The sequence below is a fragment of the Solenopsis invicta genome, chromosome 10 (assembly GCF_016802725.1).
Source record: "Solenopsis invicta isolate M01_SB chromosome 10, UNIL_Sinv_3.0, whole genome shotgun sequence".
Lineage (NCBI taxonomy): Eukaryota > Metazoa > Arthropoda > Insecta > Hymenoptera > Formicidae > Solenopsis > Solenopsis invicta.
In genome coordinates this window covers 11030909-11049326 of record NC_052673.1, presented here as the reverse complement: position 1 = coordinate 11049326, position 18418 = coordinate 11030909, and the positions used below count along the sequence as shown (strand labels likewise).

General features: G+C 32.1%; 2 protein-coding genes across 9 annotated transcripts; both read left to right on the top strand.

Moving 5' to 3' along the window:
• The first annotated feature begins 2290 nt into the window (after positions 1–2290).
• LOC105205325 (uncharacterized protein C2orf42) lies at positions 2291–8030 on the top strand. Of its 7 annotated transcripts, XM_011174677.3 has the most exons (8): positions 2556–2644; positions 2943–2984; positions 3821–4209; positions 4305–4625; positions 4797–5010; positions 5103–5308; positions 5445–6360; positions 6525–8030. In XM_011174677.3, exons 2-8 carry the CDS (start codon positions 2951–2953, stop codon positions 6692–6694), a joined length of 2250 nt encoding a protein of 749 aa, XP_011172979.1. In that variant the 5' UTR covers positions 2556–2644; positions 2943–2950; the 3' UTR covers positions 6695–8030. The 7 variants fall into 7 exon arrangements, with proteins under 7 accessions (XP_011172983.2, XP_011172981.2, XP_011172980.1 ...); XM_011174681.3 differs by lacking the exons at positions 2556–2644; positions 2943–2984 and adding an exon at positions 2291–2546 and having other exon boundaries at positions 3824–4209; XM_011174679.3 differs by lacking the exons at positions 2556–2644; positions 2943–2984 and adding an exon at positions 2291–2546.
• A 3097-nt stretch (positions 8031–11127) lies between these two features.
• LOC105205324 (transcription factor BTF3 homolog 4) lies at positions 11128–13736 on the top strand. Of its 2 annotated transcripts, none has more exons than XM_039453974.1 (4): positions 11128–11458; positions 11958–12344; positions 12798–12922; positions 13061–13736. In XM_039453974.1, exons 1-3 carry the CDS (start codon positions 11381–11383, stop codon positions 12906–12908), a joined length of 576 nt encoding a protein of 191 aa, XP_039309908.1. In that variant the 5' UTR covers positions 11128–11380; the 3' UTR covers positions 12909–12922; positions 13061–13736. The 2 variants fall into 2 exon arrangements, with proteins under 2 accessions (XP_039309908.1, XP_011172978.1); XM_011174676.3 differs by having other exon boundaries at positions 11129–11458; positions 11958–12329.
• The last annotated feature ends 4682 nt before the right edge of the window (positions 13737–18418 follow it).

Here is an 18418-nt window from a genome sequence, read left to right as displayed (position 1 = left end):
AAGTCCGAAATTTTTGAGTAATATTTTTTTTGACAATTTCTCCAATATTTCTGTGTTTTGATAGCCTCCAGAAGAGTTCTAACTTTTATCATAATGGATCGAATCGCTAAAGTTAAAATCGGAAGACTTATATCAGTCAAAGTTCGAAATTTTTGAGTGAAAATTTTTTTCTGCGAATTTCTCCAATATTTCTGTGTTCTGGTAGCCCCCAGAAGAGTTCTAACTTTTATCATGATCTATCGAATCGCTAAAGTGAAAATCGAAAGACTTATATCAGACAAAGATCGAAATTTTTGAGTAAAATTTTTTTGCGAATTTCTCCAATATTTCTGTGTTCTTATAGCCCCCAGAAGAGTTCTAACCTTTATCATAATGGATCGTATCGCTAAAGTGAAAATCGAAAGACTTATATGAGTTAAAGTTCGAAATTTTGAGTAAAATTTTTTTGTGAATTTCTCTTTTCGAAAATCGAAAGACTTATATCAGTCAAAGTTCGAAATTTTTGAGTAAAATTTTTTTTGCCAGTTTCTCCAATATTTCTGTGTCCTGATAGCCCCCAGAAAAGTTCTAACTCTTATCATGATTGATCGAATCGCTAAAGTGAAAAACAAAAGACTTATATCAGTCAAAGTTCGAAATTTTGAGCAAAATTTTTTTTGCCAATTTCACCAATATTTCTGTGTTCTGATAGCTCCCAGAAGAGTTCTAACTTTTATCATGTTGGATCGAATCGCTAAAGTGAAAAACGAAAGACTTATATCAGTCAAAGTTCGAAATTTTTGAGTAAAACTTTTTTGCTAATTTCTCTAATATCTCTGTGTTCTGATAGCCCCCAGAAGATTACTAACTTTTATCATAATGGATCGAATCGCTAAAGTCAAAAACGAACGTTTTATATCAGTCAAAATTCCAAATTTTTTTGTAAAATTTTTTTGCGAATTTTGCCTTTATTTCGCGAGTTCTGATAGCCCCATAAGAGTTCTAACTCTTATCATAATGGATCAAATCGCTAAAGTGATAAACGAAAGCGTTATATCAGTCAAAGTACGAAATTTTTTAGTAAAACTATTTTTGCGAATTTCTCTAATATCTCTGTTCTGATTGCCCACCGAAGAGTTCTAACTTTTATCATAATGGATCTGTTGCGTTTAAGTGTTTGTAGATGGTGATGATAAGTAGTTCTTTGTTAGTTCGTGAGCCTATCTAGCGTACTGTTGTATCTCTATGCACTCTGTTTACGGTCGTTCTTCATCTTCTTTGTCTAATCGTAAGCGTGATAAATCAAAATTTTATACGTGCAAGTGCATAGCATGTAATATTCTTTAATTACTAAGTTGCAATATTTTTAGTTTAGTTTGCGAGAAATGAATTACTTGTATTCTTGTTGCAGGCGCTATCCCATTGAGGGTACATTGAGTATAATTTTAATAAAAGTTCAAGTTGCATTTCTATCTCAATTGGTCCGATTCAAGATTCCCTGATTTTTGCATGGTTCTTTGCACATCAATTTTATCTCACAATAACGACGGGTTATGGGCCTAGGTGCAAAAATAGCGGAAATAGTAACGTAACCTCCAAAAAAAAAACCGATTAAAGCATGTAGGAGTCAGTAAAGTGAAGTTATATAGACAAGAATAAAACAAGTATTAGTATTGAAAGCTAATCATGGTTGAAGCAAAATTGAACTTGGACAAGCTAGTCAAAAAGTCTGATAATATAGGTCTAAGTAATTACACATCATGGCGCTTCAAAGACAATTTCATTGAAACAATGTTCCAATATTTATTGCTAATACTAGAGTCCTATATAAAGAGAGAAGCGACATCGAACCCCCACCACAACCTTCAGTATCCAATTGAGTCCTCCACCACCATTTTGGGACCGCTCTAACGTCATCAAACACCATTTGTATCATTCTACAAACAGCTGTGGTCACAATATGGCTGCTCGCTTAGCCAATCAAGTATCAATCAGATTACCAATCAGAGCTTCGGACATCAATGTCGCTTCTCTCTTTATATAGGACTCTAGCTAATACCAAGGAGGTTCCTCTCTGTTAATACTAAAAATTTATAGTTAATGTTGCATATATAAAATATTGAAATATATATTTTATAAATTTTCAGTTATATGTTAAAAAATGTTTATACATCAAACATAACCTCCCTTATTTACAACGTAACCTTACTTAGACTACGGTCCACTTGACGCCACAAATGCTTCGAAGCATTCTTTGATTGGTCAATTTGTAAAATTCTTTGTTCTGATTGGTTAATCAAACGCTTCGAAGCTTTTGTAGCATCAAATGGACCTCAACTTTATTTGCCCTTCTAGTATCAAAAAGCTGGAATCTGCAAGTCCAGAATGTCCAGATTCCAGCGTCAAGAAGCTGCGCAATAACCTTCTGCGCAACTTGATGCTAGACGCTCGACGCACAACGATTGCATGTAACTGCACCTTAATGTTATCCCTTCCACCATGGAGAAAAGGCGTTTTTCCCACTCCCGGCTGTGCGGTTATTACGTCGCTTCTGAGATATTGGAAAGGTAATAACGTTGATAACATTGTTTTTACGACGAGGTATAATTCCATGCTAGCGCACTTACGTGACGATCGGAGTCGAATAACGCGGAGTGTGTTTTCGGTACTCTTTTTTTCCTTCTAGCAGCGGAAACACGAGCGACGGCACGTTCGTTTTATCGCTTTTATTATGCAACTCGGTGTTACTTCTAAATGAAACTTTTCTTTACGTTATTTTTATATTACAGTGCGCACGACGTTACGTGCACGTAGTTAGCCTAATTCAGTTGCAGAAATAATAACAAAGCTCTTTTCGAGGAATCTTTGCAGTTTTTACTTCTGTTTTTTTCATGTTTATTTCAATTGCGATGTATTTTTTAATTTTTTTACATAATTTCTCAATAGCACATTTTTCTTATTAGGGAACAATATGCTCAAGTCGCTACATTTCGTCGGATTGACAGGTATCCTAACCTATATAATCGCCAACTTTAATGCTTGATATCTCGGTTTGCGGGGCAGAGCGACACTTTTTTCCGCCAGATTCGTTAGTTTCATGTGAAAACGCGTCGAATGAGCCTAATTTCATCAAAATCGGTGAGAAGGACCGTCCTTCAGTATTACCGAATTTTTTTCATAGTAAAAAAAGAAAGTAAAATGGTGCAAGAAGTTTAGCTAGAAAGAACGGAGATACTGCTAGGGCAATGCTGATGAATTGTAATAACGATTTAACATATTGATGTCTTACATTGTGATTTATATATGCAACATTTTACTGGATGGAGCTTCAGTGATTATTATGTACTATTTTCTCTTTATTTTGTTCAAAGAGAAAAAAGCATTTTACTTGCAAGTAAAAACTTGAACAAGCTATTATAGTTTGTTTGAATAATAGAGGAAAATCTGATTTGTTTCAAATAATGCAATAAGTAGTTTTTAAATACTTTAAAAACACTTTTAGATTTATTAAGTAATTGTAATTTTTTTAAGTATAATTTTTAAAAATAAAACTACCAATTCAGTTTTTCTATCAATGAATATTCATAATTAGTAATTTGTAAACTCAATAAAAGAAAAAAAAATTTGCAAGCAGTAGGAAATACTACTTGATGAAGAACAGTGTTCATAGACTATGCAAAATTGTCTTTAATTTGGTCTTATGATTTCATACATTAACATAATCATACTGTATAAATGAGTGACTCAAAAAAATAAGACAATCTTGAATGTAAGATTGGATTATGAATATTGGCCAAAAATTCTATTAGAGCTTTCTAATATATATTACTGTAATATACAGTAGCTATGTCCAATGAGGAACGCTTGAAGAAACTTCTATCAGATTTGGGAAAGGCCACCCTTCGTGGAGTTCGGAAGTGTCCAAAATGTGGGACTTACAATGGCTCGCGTGGACTTTGCTGCAAGAACAAATATTGCGACGCTGTGTTCAAGGAACCTGGAGAAAAGCGAAAGCTATCCACAGAGGCATGCAAGCTCATCACAGGCTCAACAGTACAAGTATATTCTGTACGAGTCAAGGACAAGGGACCTGATTACCGTGGCTTTGTACAGTTACCGTTGATAAATACCACCATTTCAAATGACATTACGATGCTTATTTCACAAACTGCATTATGTTTTGTCGATAGCTGTGAGAGAAGTTTTCACACTAGCGTCCTCAAATGTCATGTAAATATTTTATAAGATTTACATATTTACACATTTCTGTAATTATATCTGTATATTTTTATATATTTTTGTAATATATTGTATTATATTTTTAGGAGAAGGGTTATTCAAATACTGTGTTCACATGCCAGCATATACAAACGGCATTAAAATGTTATGCGCAAGCACAACCATTGACTTTGAAAAATTCTATTTTGTCGTCGCTGAATGTAAATAATGAAATGAAACAAGAGATATGGTTGTTAGCGACGGAAACCTCTGGTCCTTTGGTACAAAGAGTCTCAAAGAATATCATGGCGGTCAAATGTAAAGCTTCTCCAAAACATCCTCTAGGCTATCTTCATTTTTCTTTCTTCGTTAGCAAATTAAAGGACAAAATAGAACATCGTTATTTCTGTAGTTGTACTACATTTAAGGCAAGTAATAAAATGTGTGTAATAATCTTTATAATGAATTTTTTTTTAAACAATTTGAAGAAAGATTATATGTATTTAATAAAATTAAATTTTGTTTAATTATTTGTACCAATACAAATAATATTTCTAGTCAAAAGATATCTTATTAAATAATAATTGATTAATTTACAGGGCACAACGAAGAGCGGAGATAAAGCTGACGGCACTTCGTCGTCACAGTCAAAGCGATGTGTGCATTTTTACGCATGCATTTGTGCTTTTGCTAGCGACCCAAAGCTATCCGAAGAATTTAGTTATTACATAAATCTAGATCAAACACAGTCTAGTATAGAAAAGCCTCTAGCAACTGTACCGCAAAATGAAGAAGATAAAATTGTTGGAATTGGTAAGCACGCACGTTGTTACATATTAAGAAATTTACCTTTGTTTATATGTAAATTTAAAAAACTTTTTGTTAATGATAATATAAAATTTCAGATCTTGATAGTTTAACTACTGACGAAACAGATACGCATCTATTAATTTTTCGTGACGATACTTTAACTGTACAAAGTCTTGATGGAAATAGATTAGACTTAGATTCTATAAATTTAGATTCCACAATTTTACCACATGGCATTGTTGAAAATATAGAAGTAGAATGCGATCGCAGTTTATTAGATGATAATAGTATAATATCACAAGTAAGATACTTAAAATATTTATGTTGAAATATTAATATTTTATTATTAATTTAAAAAAAGAACTTAAAAATAATTATTTTACTAAATTAATAAAAAGTGATAAAATTATTAAAATTATTAAATTATTTATATGCAGGTTCACAATTTAGAAGTAATTGATCAAAATGGTGTTCAATTAGGAGGAGGAAATACCATAAAAATATTGGATGATCAAGGGACAATTGATACAAAATACAATGTTCTCAATAACAGTCAGTACATATTAAATGATAATAACATAAAAATATTGGATTCGAGCACATTGAAGGTTCTAGATGCCAGTACTACAATCTTGGATGTGACTAATGCAAAGCTTGTTGATAATAATATTACCTTGAATAATGGTGGTGTCAAAATTGTTGACAGAAACACAGTGGTACAGTACAATAACAAAAGTACATCAAATTCCGAAGGTAACACAACGCAACCGACAATTTCGACGAAACGGAAAAGGGACGAGAAGCACATGAATAACAGTAATTCAAATCTAAATTCGAGCGAATTAAGAAAGACGAAAGCAAAGTCACAAATTGTTAAAAAATATCAAAATACATGCGACGACCTAGATGAAGCCAGCACGAATTTGCCGTTTATCAAGTGGCTCGCTTCGATAACCGAGCGAATAAATCAGACAATGCATTTCCAGTTCGACGGTAAACCCGATCCCCTGGTATTCCACGTACCACAGATATTCTTTGACTGTCTACGCGAACGCATATCGTGCGGCGGCAAAAAGAAACGTTTGCCAAATTCAACGACGGCATTCGTTAGGAAAGATGGAGTACCACTAGGAACATTCACTAAATACACATGGCAGATTACAAATATCTTGCATGTAAAGAGTATTTTCGAGACACCATATATACCTTTAGAAATCACGAGAAGTTTCGTGCAAAACGCAGATGGAACGTATGAATTGTATAAGCGAGAGGAAACAGAAATAGATCGTTTTAAAAAGACGAATAATAATGCGTTAATTAAACCGTTAGAGTTAAAGACATATTTAAAAGTGGGTAAGTGAGAGTTTGATATACAAGAAATGATGTTGATTACTTGTCAAAGATGATTTGTCGAAATTTGAAAGCTTAAATTATTTATTAAAGAATTTTATCATTAATAAATAAGATGGTATGGGAATATTTTTGTCTAATTATGTTTTTATTTTGTTTACTTTCAGGAAATACCTCTCCGAATCAAGTCGAACCTACACCATTCTTGATAGAATGGATACCGGATATTTTGCCAATTTCGAAGATTGGTGAGCTTAGAATTAGGTTTGAATTTGGACATGTAAAAAACGAAACAAGCCATAAATGGAGGAAAGTTGCACTTTCTAAAAATGATTAAAAACATCAAGTTTTTCTTTGTTGTCATAAACATTTAAATGATATTTGAGGATTTACAAGATGAGACAAATATTACTAATGTATTATTAATATTAGTATTTGATTATACAGGGTGTTTGATAATTAATTATTAAACTCTCACATGGAAGTGAAACGAATTAAATTTAAAAAAATTCTGTATTATTTTGTGATTTTTGCAATAGTTATCAAGTTATTAATTTATAAGAATAGTTGAATTCGCCCGGCTTACTACCAAACGTCTACGCATAGAGAGATACGACCGCATAACTGTCATCGTTGCTAAGTGCACGACAAAAATTTGAAGGTGTGCATCACTCCAATGCCACTTACCACAAACAATAACTTTTGCGTTCCTAGCAGAACATCGATCGCTGGCGGCCGCATTTCGCCGCGTGCATAGGTTTGGCAATGGGCCGAGCAAGTTCGACTATTTTTATAAATTAATAACTCGTTAATTATTGCGAAAATCGCAAAATGGACAAGATTTTTCAACTCAGTTTAGCCCATTCTACCTGTACCGTGAGTTTATCATTAATTATCAAACACCCTATGTGTAATTTAAATGATCATTGACCAGTATTTATAGTCATATTCCCAATGAGAAACGATAATGGAATTGATGTCGATTCAACATTAATTCAATGTTAAAATCATAAAAATGATATCGTTTTGACATCGATCCGATAAGTCATTTCTTACTGGGTTATTTCAAGACAATCTTAAATAATATCTTAAGATGCTAATATGGTTCTCTGATTAGTTGATAATATTTTAAGATAATACTTGAAATGGTCTCAAATATAAATATCGACTATAAATAGCGGTCATTGTTTCATATTAAGAGTTATGAATAACTACATAAAATTTTATTAATGAAGTTTTAAGTGATAAATGAAATTACTGATTAGATGACAAGTAGAACAATAAATAATTGTATCTTTTTAGTATAAAGATTAATTAGTACATTTTTATATATCACGAATTCAAAGACTGATGTAATTTTTACAATTAAATTATATTAAATTGTTATTTAATTTGACAAAACATTACTTTTGGTTTATAAAATTAGAAAGTGTGTTCCTTAACGATAAAAATTAAATTTAATTTATATACGAGGTAAGGCATTTAACTTGAGACATTCAAATTTGGATATCTGGACATTTGGATGCTTAAATTAAATGCCTCACTCTGTATATATATGAGAATTGGTAATTATATCCTTTACGCATTGTATTTATACAGAGATCTACAGTTGCTGGAATACAATTTCGTTTTCTTTATATTATATCTTGTGGTCTTATATAATTTAATGAGAAAATATTAAATATCACAATTATAGAATGTGTTGATGTTATTAATAATTAATAATTGTACTGTAGCGTTTGAAAAATATTGTAATATATTATTGTAAATATATATTTTTTAGATTTTATGCTGTTATGTAAAAAGATATCTATATTTATATTATTTAACATTATTGGCTCTGTTTTGTGAATATTTAAACTTGAAAATAAATTTATTTAAATTATGTTAATTATATAAGTAAATATGTATAAAATTTAAAAATATATATGTAAATACATAATAAATTAATTTTATCTAATTAATTTATAAATAAATTTTACACACATGTGATCACACACACATACACATTATATAATTTTATGATATTAAAATTATATAATAAATGGATGTTAAATATATACAATTGTAATATTTGCTGCGTATTCCTTGATCTTCCTTATATTATTTAAACAAATATTCATATTTAAATTATGAAAATGGCTATGGTCGAAAGCAGATCTTAGCGATTAAGAATAATTTCCTAGGTGAATATTTACTTAAATAAATATTTACTTTCTATTTTTTATTCGGAACAGCTTTAACTTTTATATGTATTTTCTTTAGCTTATAAATATTTTTCTTTTGTCTTTATCTTATATATCTTTCCTTGAAATTATTGTTTAATTTTCTTAAAAATATTCTTGAAAATGTTAAAGAAGCTATCAGATTAGATAAAATGGTACAGTTACGATTCTATCAAATAGTACAAAAAAATGTCCCAAATTGCTTAATTTTTCGTGTGGAACTCTTTCTCTTCAAACTTTTAAGTGCGTTGATCCTGTCCGATTCTGTGCAGATTCGCTGGTGTTTTTTTTGGCTGATATTCATAGTTCATTTTATATTTCAGCTCGTTTTAAGTACAATTTTAAGATATAAAATAATCATAGAGTTGCACAAAGCCGCCTAGCAAATGAAAACGAATTGAAATTGGTACAAATGAATTTATTAATTTCGACTTTCGAATTTGCGCTTCAGATTTTTTTGAATCCATGAATTCAAAAATAATATAATACAGACATAAATCCATCCGAATTCAAAATTACGAATAGCGCATTTCATATTTCAATCCATTTGAGTCAATTTAAATCTAAAAGTACTCCAAGATTCTAAAACGTGAACTCAGATAAATTCAAATAAATTGCAATTTTTATTTTATTTGAATTTATTTTTGTTTATTAGGCGCTTTAGTATTTTAAGACATTACTACTTAAAATAAGACTTACGTCTTAAAAATTTTGAACCTAACATAGAAACAAATATTTTTTCGGTCAAAACTAAATAGTTTTATTTCTCAACATAGTTTCCTTTTAAGGCGATGCACTTTTCTGCGCGATGCTCCCACTCATTTAACCCATTCAAATAGTAGTTGGTGTCTTGCTTTGCAAAATAGGCTTCTATGGATGCGATGATCTCCTCGTTCGATGAAAATTTTTGTCCTCCGAGCCAAACTTTGAGCTTACGAAACAGGAAAAAGTTGCTGGGGGTCAGATCTGGCGAATATGATGGATGGTCAATCAATTCGAACTGCAATTTGTCAATTTTTTTCATGACGACCGGCGAAATGTGAAACGGTTTATTGTTAGGATCAGATTAGCTCCCAAGCCTAATTTAGGCTATTGCCTAAGGGCGGCAAATTTAGAAAGACGGCATTTTGTAAAACAGTTTTTTTTTAACTTATCTTGTAATGGCTGACGCAATCAACTAAAATCTTTTACATAAAATAATATAAGAAGAAAGCAGAATTTGCAGAATATAAAATTTGATTAATTTAAGTTACACTTGAGGCTTGAATAAGGACAGCCAAGATTTAATAGAGATGTCTAGCGGCGGCATGAGTCTTAATCCAACCCTGTTTATTGTTATCTTGATGGAACAGCACTTTCTTATTTTTCAAATGCGGCCGTTTTTTCACAATTCCTGCTTTTGGCTTATCAATTAATGATGCGTAGTACACCCTTGTTATTGTTTCACCTGTTTCAAGATAGTCGATAAACACAATTCCATAACTATCCTAAAAAACAGTTAACATAATCTTCTCGGCCGATAAAACCGTCTCGTTCTTCTTTGGAATAGGTGTACTCTTCGCAGTTAGTTGTTTCGACTGTTCCTTCGTCTCAGAAACAAAGTAATGGATCTAAGTATGATCAACTATTATTATTCGAAGCAAAAAATCCGACTTGTTTCGCGCAAACCGCTCCAACAGGGCATTGGAAATGTTCATTCTAAAATGCATTTTTGGTCCTCAGTAAGCAAGCGCGGCACCCAACGTGCGGTTAACTTACGCATGCCTAATTCTTCAGTCAATATATGACAAACACGTTCTTTCGATATGTTCAGAGCCTCTGCTATTTCTCTAATCTTGATTCGATGATCGTTCAGGACCATTTGACGAACTTTCTCGATGTCATCGGTGGCGGTCGCAGTTATTGGCGGTGGAAAATGATGAGCTAGAGTCCTCGTAAACAGCGTCCAGCTCGGCTTTAATTTGCGTAGGTGTATTTTGCCTTTCAAATGCAAGAATTTAAATCACGGCACGATATTCGATTTTTTCCATTTTTATAAAAACACTAACATCGACTGGTACAATTGATTGTTAAACAACAGTTGAGTGTCCAAAGTAACAATTTTTTTCTGGTATTTTCAATGCATCTATACACGTGCAATGTAAGAATAATTTTGACGAGCAATGCCATTTTCATGTTCAGGCTCAAAACTTTTGAGACGATCCTCCCCAATGAGCAGACAATATTGTTTAAACGTTTTTTAAATAAAATTTTATTAAACATGAAGAAAAAACATTTAAAAAATATTGTCTGCTCATTGGGTCGTATAAATTAATGTACTACCGATCTTCTGGCCTGTATTCAAAGTCGATTCTTATATCAAGATTATCTTGAGTAATGTCTTGAAGATGCTAATAGAGCTTTCTCATTAGTTGACGTCATTTTAAGATGATACTGAAGACGGTGTTAAATATAAGAATTGACTATGAATATCGGCCTTTGTCTATGATTTTTGAACTAGTAGTCGCGGTCGCGCGCGGCCGGCGGAAACGCGCCGCGCGCCGCCGCCGTCCGGAAGTTGGGCTCTCTCGGACGTAGGGATCGCGAGCGAAACGAGCGTACCGCTTCCATTTTCTCGAGCATCTCGGTCGGATAGGAGAGCACGTGTCGCGTGTAACCGAGCCGGTCCCCGCGCCCGCACGACGTCGACTCGCACGTGTGAGAGGAAGGATTTCACGTAGAGCAACGTACCGGTCGCAGTCACCCTTCGCCATCACGCGCGTCCGTCCCCTGTCCGTGCGCGGCAGAGGTTAAAAAGCATGAATCCCGAGAAGCTCAAGAAGCTCCAGGCCCAAGTGCGAATCGGCGGCAAGGGTACACCCCGACGCAAGAAGAAGGTGAGCATCGCGTATCGACTATTTGTCGCTGCCTCTTTAAAGAGACCCAGAGCTCGCGTGTGCCTTGCGTCGTCGCCTTTCTAAGTGTGATCCGTGTCCGTCGTCGTTAGTACGCACGTTGATTTTTGGATCGGGCCAAGTAGTACGCGTGACATCGCAGGATTTCTATTACGGAAATGACCAGTGCAAGATCATTAGCTATTCGTTTCATTGCGCTTCACACCTATATTTCTTGTGAGTGTCATGCGAGTTTGTTATAAACAAAGCTGTTAGCACAGCTTTTCTTAGTTATCGGCTTTTGATTTGATTTTTACAATAAATGTTAACTGAAAATAACTGGATTTTTATTCATTAAAGCACTCCAGATACGCGAATAATAGTTAAGTTATCAAAAAGGAAGGAACATTTGTATGCTGTGAAGACAATGTTAAGCAGAGCCTTAAGGCAGAATTAAACGTTATTGCTCTTGTGTTTATGTTATTTTTTTTTACTTTTGCAGGTTGTACACGCGACTGCCGCCACAGATGACAAAAAGTTACAGAGTTGTCTAAAGAAACTTTCTGTAAATACAATTCCTGGAATAGAGGAGGTTAATATGATTAAAGATGATGGCACAGTCATCCATTTCAATAATCCAAAAGCCCAGGCTAGTCTGTCTGCTAATACATTTGCGATCACTGGTCACGGAGAAAATAAACAGATAACCGAGATGTTACCAGGAATCTTGAGCCAGCTTGGCCCTGAAGGTCTGACACAGCTGAAACGATTAGCGAGTACAGTTGCTGGAAGTGCGGTTGGGAAAACTACGTTGGAAGAGGACGACGAGGTGCCCGACTTAGTGGAGAATTTTGATGAAGCTAGCAAAGAGGAGGTAAAGGGAATTACAGTAAGAGCTGATGGTGTGTTCTTATTAAATATAATAGTTGATTAGATGAAAATTGAGGAATTTGTTGAAAATCTTTGGTGCAAATCTTTGTATAGACTATGTATATATCTAAATATAAAGAATTTCTCTGATTCCCATTAAAGATTCTGAATTTAAAAATCCATATATATAGGATATGTGAAATTTAGTAAAGAATTTGATCTACAAAAATATATTGAATAAAAAAATGAGAGTTTTCATTTAAAACTTTAAATTTGATTTTGAAATTTTTAATGGTAAAGTTTATTATATACATTTTTTTATATTTTTTTTTATCTCCATTAAACTGTATTTTGTTTTTTAATTGAAGGTAGTTTTTTTTATCATTTTAGAAATAGTTTACGAATTAATAAAATTGAGTACATTATAAAAGCAATTTGTTTAATATATAAATCTTGTTGATGGTATTTAAAGGTGGCGCCCAAAAAGGAAGTGGATGAAAATGATAAACCTAATGGTGAGAAGAAAGAAGCCATTATTATTGAAGAGAAGAAAGAAGCCCCGTTAGCTACGCCTGAAGCTTAAGAATGAATACTAAGGTAATTAACCAATGGATACATCAAGATATCTTCATGCGTACTCTAAAATAATAGTAAATAAATAAAATGATAGTAAAACAAAATGTTATTTATTAATATAAGAAAAAAATGTAACATGTGATATTTCTTTTTTTTCAGATATTTCATACAGCAAAGTTGTAACAAATAAGTAATTGAGTCAAGAAAAACTTGTGACACTGAAACAAATGAAGCATAACTATACATACATTACAAATACTTGACATACACCTCATGATACTTGCTAATACAAGTAACAGTTGACAAGAAATAAAAAAGCTGTTACAAAAATCAAAAGGATTTTTCAGAGGTTTTTTTTATCATTTTGGTGCTCGACCAGTAAGATAGTCTTTGCTTCAATTAGTCAAGATGTTTTTATAGCTTCTAGTTAATATATGACGCTTTAACTATTTAAAATGTCAACAAAAACTTGGAGCATTTAACTTGATTAAGAATTGTAACAAAATTAATATTATGCTATAAATTTGTTATTAATACACATTGATGTGGGAGATACGCAGTATTTTTTCTTCAAGAAGTCCAGTGATTTTTAATTGTATTATGTTAAATTTTTATTTCATTTTGATCAAATAAAATGTCAGTAATAATATAAATTAGTAGCATAGAAAATCATTAAAATGTAATACTGGAGTGCGCGGCGCTGCTATGTAACGCCTATGCTGAAGCTGCTTTCAGAAGACAACAGTTGTGCAATGGTTGAGTAAATCTTTAATAAGATTGGCTCTTCGCTGAATCTAAATATAGAAACCAATCGTAATAAAGAATCGCTCCCTGAGCTGCTTTTCCCGCTGAACGTAGTCGAAGAAGTGATCTGACAAGGAGCATGTTGAGAGATATCTTTATCTTTGTTCAAGTTACATCGAGCATGCGTGATAGACAATAGTGGGACTAGTAGTCTCGTGAAAAACGTATACAAGCTAAATCCACTTCTCTACTAGACTCCTACTCTTATTCTTCTTCGTCGCGGCAGCCATCTTTACTTTAGGATAAAATACTATTTATCGGGTAATATTTTTTCCATATATTATATGTATTTAAATTACAAACGTTTAATTTCGATAAATACCACTGAAATTAGATATGTTTACATTCTTTGCTCTAAAATTGTCATCTAAAAAGTAAAAATAAAAATCCCTCACAATACGTTGCTTTTACCCATTGCTGCTGGTCCGTTGCGACTTTTAAATACATATTTTTTTATATAGTTTATTATTGAAACAGGAAATTTTATATTTTTCATTCATATACTTATTAGATTTTTTACAAAAATTTTGAATTAAAACGTTATATAATTTTTTTTAATATAAATTTCTTTTTCTCTGTGTGAATACTTATCGAATTGTAGAAGCAGAAAAGAATATTCTGAATGCAATCAATGCAATTTTTAATTAATTCGGACAATTAATTTTACTTAAATTTTTTATTTTATTTTTCCTCTCTTGTGGATTTCACCTTATACATTTTGCCGGGAACAATTTGCAGTAAATTCTTTCAAAATCTGTTTTCAACGGATGTTAATATCTGGGCAACGATCACATAACTTTTTTCGCCTCAAGAAATATGAAAAGTGAAAAATTTCTCATTAACTTTAATGATAAAATGTTCACTTTTTACATCTCCGCCTTAGGGAAACAGTTACGTGATCGCTAAAATCAGAGATAAAAATCAGAGATTTTAACATTTTAATTAACAAATTTTATTTATATTCGTGTCTGAATACATCCATTACCGAAACCACAGTGCATTCAAAGAGACGCTTCGTCTCATGATGTAATATTGCGAATAGTTGTTATTTGCACGCTTATATACATACACGCATATGCCCATGCACACACGCGAATACACATCCGTCTATAATTGTATTTATCTTTACATGTATTTTTTCATTCCTCTAAGATCATGGATACGTGACGTAATATCACGTATCGTTAGCCTTTCGATATGGATTGCAAATGAATTCGGTGTCAAATTGATACTATCATATCAATAGCAATTACTAACTGTTTTGCCATTGGTTACACGCTGTTACCGGTCATTAATTAATCCGGCAAATCGATTATGCACCTTTCAAGATGATTCAATGTCAAACGCGCTAAGAATACGTTTCTACACGTATACTTAGGCAAATAATACAAAAATAATTTAGAGGGGGTACATTTTGTTGCTTTGAAAATTTCTTAATTGGCAAATCGTAAGCCCCTCGATGCATCGAGTGAATCAAAATCACGATGCCGAAAGAGAATGTAGAGTGACGTAGCTAGTCAACGAACTATTGTGAAAGTAGTCGATTTAAAAATAAGCCTTAATTTTCTTCTATAATATTAATTCCGTCAACATTAATCATTAATATTATATATTTTATATATATATTTTTTTTTTATTTCGCATAGATACAAAACGTAAAGCTTTTCTCATTATTCCAATTCATTCACAACATCGTGATCTTTGATCGATCCTATATCTCATTTCATCAATTTTTTTTACATATCTACTTTCCCTTTTTTTTACACGCTTTTATGTTCGTTTAATTTATATTCACAGGCTAGTCTGCGATCACTGAACTATGGTAATACTGGAACTCTCCTTTCTACACAAGCGAAGTGTTCGCATCAAGAGAATTAAATTTATTGAAAGATAGATTTTTTAAAATCATTCTTCCTCTTCATCGGATATTTGTCCTTAGTTGGAATATGTTTCTCAAAATTTTCTTTTAAATTCTTTACACTCTTTAATTCTTTAATCAATCTCTTACATATTGAATCATATACATATATGGAGTAAAGCTTGGAGTTAAATCTAAAAAAACTACGAATTGATTACTCCTGGAATCACGTGTCACCTGAGTTTTTTGCTTTCACAAGGAGAAAGTTCTATTCCTCTGTTTCCATTTCCATGCAGATAAATACAGTGGAAATTTTATACATTCCTCTATTGAAGGTTTAGTTGGTCCAGTGAGTCATATTTTTGATTTAATTAACAATACTTTGATGTTAAATTGTGCCAGTAAACTTTACTGACAAAACACAAGTTCAATGTGAATATAAAGCATTTCTAATCTGCAGTAATTTCTAATCGAACCTTCTGTTAGTATATTGTTTTATATTTTATATTATTTCTATGTTCCTTTATAGAATATAATTTATTAAACTGTACTAGCTGAGAGAAAGAGAGAAAAGAGAGGCATCCCTGGTGAAAATTTTTTTCGAATTAGATAATTTTTTAAAAATTCTATATAAATTTTATACAATTTCTTCTACAATATTATTCAGATTTTTTAACTGGAATACTTTTCACAAATTCTGAAAAAGTTTACATCTTTTTTAGATTTCTTTATATATGTAAATTCTGAATATTCTAAGACTTCTCATTCTATAATTTTTAAGGAAAACTTATAAAACTTTAAGATATTTAAGGTATTTTTTCAGAACATTTTCATAAATTTGAAATATGAAAAATTCTTAAAAATATGAGAATTTTTTTCACCAAGGATATCTTTAGATCATTTTTTCTTTCTTTTCGGAAACATCGAAGTGTTCCAGTATTAATACAGTTCGATGCCTATGATAATTTAGGCACAGGGGAAAACCTGATTACCAAAATGACTCGCACATATATAGAGAAGATGAGTTGCTTAGCAGCGGTTCGCGCTTAATCACTAAACTTTTTTTTAGCCAGAGACTTTTCGTCGCATTCGTAATTGAAAGCACGATATTCTAGCAAGGCATTGATTACGAGTGTGTGTAAAAAATAACTCTCCGTCTAAACATCTGTAATCTAAAGGTATACTCGATGTGCTCCTTACAGAAATAAGTTCATTTTTTTTTAATTTCTTTCTTACTACCTTTTTCACGACTTACAAGCACTCTCGCCGTTCCGTAGACATTATACAAGATTTTTTTCTTCAAATGGTAAAAAGTCCTACCTGTAGTTTACAATACGCATACGCGATTATAATATACAACGACTTCCGAATCTGACCGAGTGATATCGCTATTCGTTATTTTAGAGAACATTACATGCTACGTCCATATGAAAATCGATAATCATAATTACATGTCTAAACGTCAGATTAATTGATATACATCGCTTTCAATTAACGTCTTTGCTTCGCGCGATTTTAACCGCAGTAAATCGACTCGCCATTCAATTTATACAATCGTTTAAACACTATTGTGTGTACTCAATTTTCACACTGATGAATACAATTCGATTCCACTAATTTTTTTTTTAATTAAATGTGTTCAAAAGTAGTTGTTAAATCATTTTGAATTTGTATTGACTTTTGTCTATTGATAACAAGATTAACGAGAATTTGAGAAAAATTGCTGATAAAATTGTCTCTTGTGAAAACCGATATCTTAAAACATAAGAAACAAAATTGGTAACGATATAAATCTGTCATTTGAAATTTATATTAATCGCGACAAATACATGAAATGTTAATGAGCGAAGGATCTATATCATTCAAACCAGTCTTTATCAATCATGGAGCGCACGTGCTACGCCAAGTCTGTCACAAATACAGTTCCCAAAACCTTTAACGCAACACAATGTTTCACAGTAATCGGAAGCATCTTGTACGAGCTTTCCAATAGGAACCAAATTCGTGCGAGATATAAGAAAGAGGAAACTTATTGTCGTAAATTTGGCACAGGAGCTAAGTGGTGTGTGCTCTAACGCACCTGTGTATATACTCCAAAACACTCCAGCGGGCAGTAGACGCTTAGAAATTCTAATCGCGGTAATAATTACAGCGTGATCCAACTAATGAACGTGAAATTTTCGTTCTGTTCTCTCTTATTCGTTTAAACGTGCATACGTATTTTCCTACACATTGTACATTACACAGATGTATATACACTATATATAATTTGACGCTTCGAAAATGATGCTGTAAGTCTTAAACTTTCGCGAGAAAGCTTGCTTTCCATGGAAAATCAACTGTCGATTGTCAACTAAAACCCATCAGAAGAGCATAAATTTTAAATACAATTTTTCGGTTATTGTAATGAAAAGTCTAGATTTGTCGAAAGAAAAGAATCTTCATATTGAGACAACCACGACGTAACAATTGCCTATGCGCTCATTTGAAACCTTAAATTAATATTTATCTAATTATAAGTTGAAATCCCTTTTTTAAATACGTGTGTGCTCCATGCTTTCGTTAATAATTCAAAACAATATTTATTTATATTATATATGTCCATGTACCAATAATATTATTTACACTTGCAATTGCTAAATATTTCGATAACTTAAGGAGGTTCTCCAGCTATCAAAAAAGTGAAGAAGAATTACATGACTTTTCATTCACATGTATTTTTTAACAAAGAAGCGTTTGGCATTGCCATCTTCAAAATAATAAATAATGAATTAATTATAATTAAAATAATTAAAATAATTCTTTTTTATGTGAACATTTATCAATATTCTAAAGAAAATATTTTTAAATAACAA

Excerpts from the sequence above, each read along its gene's own strand:
- LOC105205325 (XM_011174679.3), top strand. The coding sequence starts at position 2,306 with ATGGACCTCAACTTTATTTGCCCTTCTAGTATCAAAAAGCTGGAATCT. Across the intron at positions 2,547-3,820 it reads GCTTCTGAGATATTGGAAAG|TAGCTATGTCCAATGAGGAA; the intron begins GTAATAACGTTG and ends TGTAATATACAG. Across the intron at positions 5,011-5,102 it reads AGATAAAATTGTTGGAATTG|ATCTTGATAGTTTAACTACT; the intron begins GTAAGCACGCAC and ends ATAAAATTTCAG.
- LOC105205324 (XM_039453974.1), top strand. The coding sequence starts at position 11,381 with ATGAATCCCGAGAAGCTCAAGAAGCTCCAGGCCCAAGTGCGAATCGGC. Across the intron at positions 11,459-11,957 it reads CACCCCGACGCAAGAAGAAG|GTTGTACACGCGACTGCCGC; the intron begins GTGAGCATCGCG and ends TTACTTTTGCAG. Across the intron at positions 12,345-12,797 it reads AGGAGGTAAAGGGAATTACA|GTGGCGCCCAAAAAGGAAGT; the intron begins GTAAGAGCTGAT and ends TGGTATTTAAAG.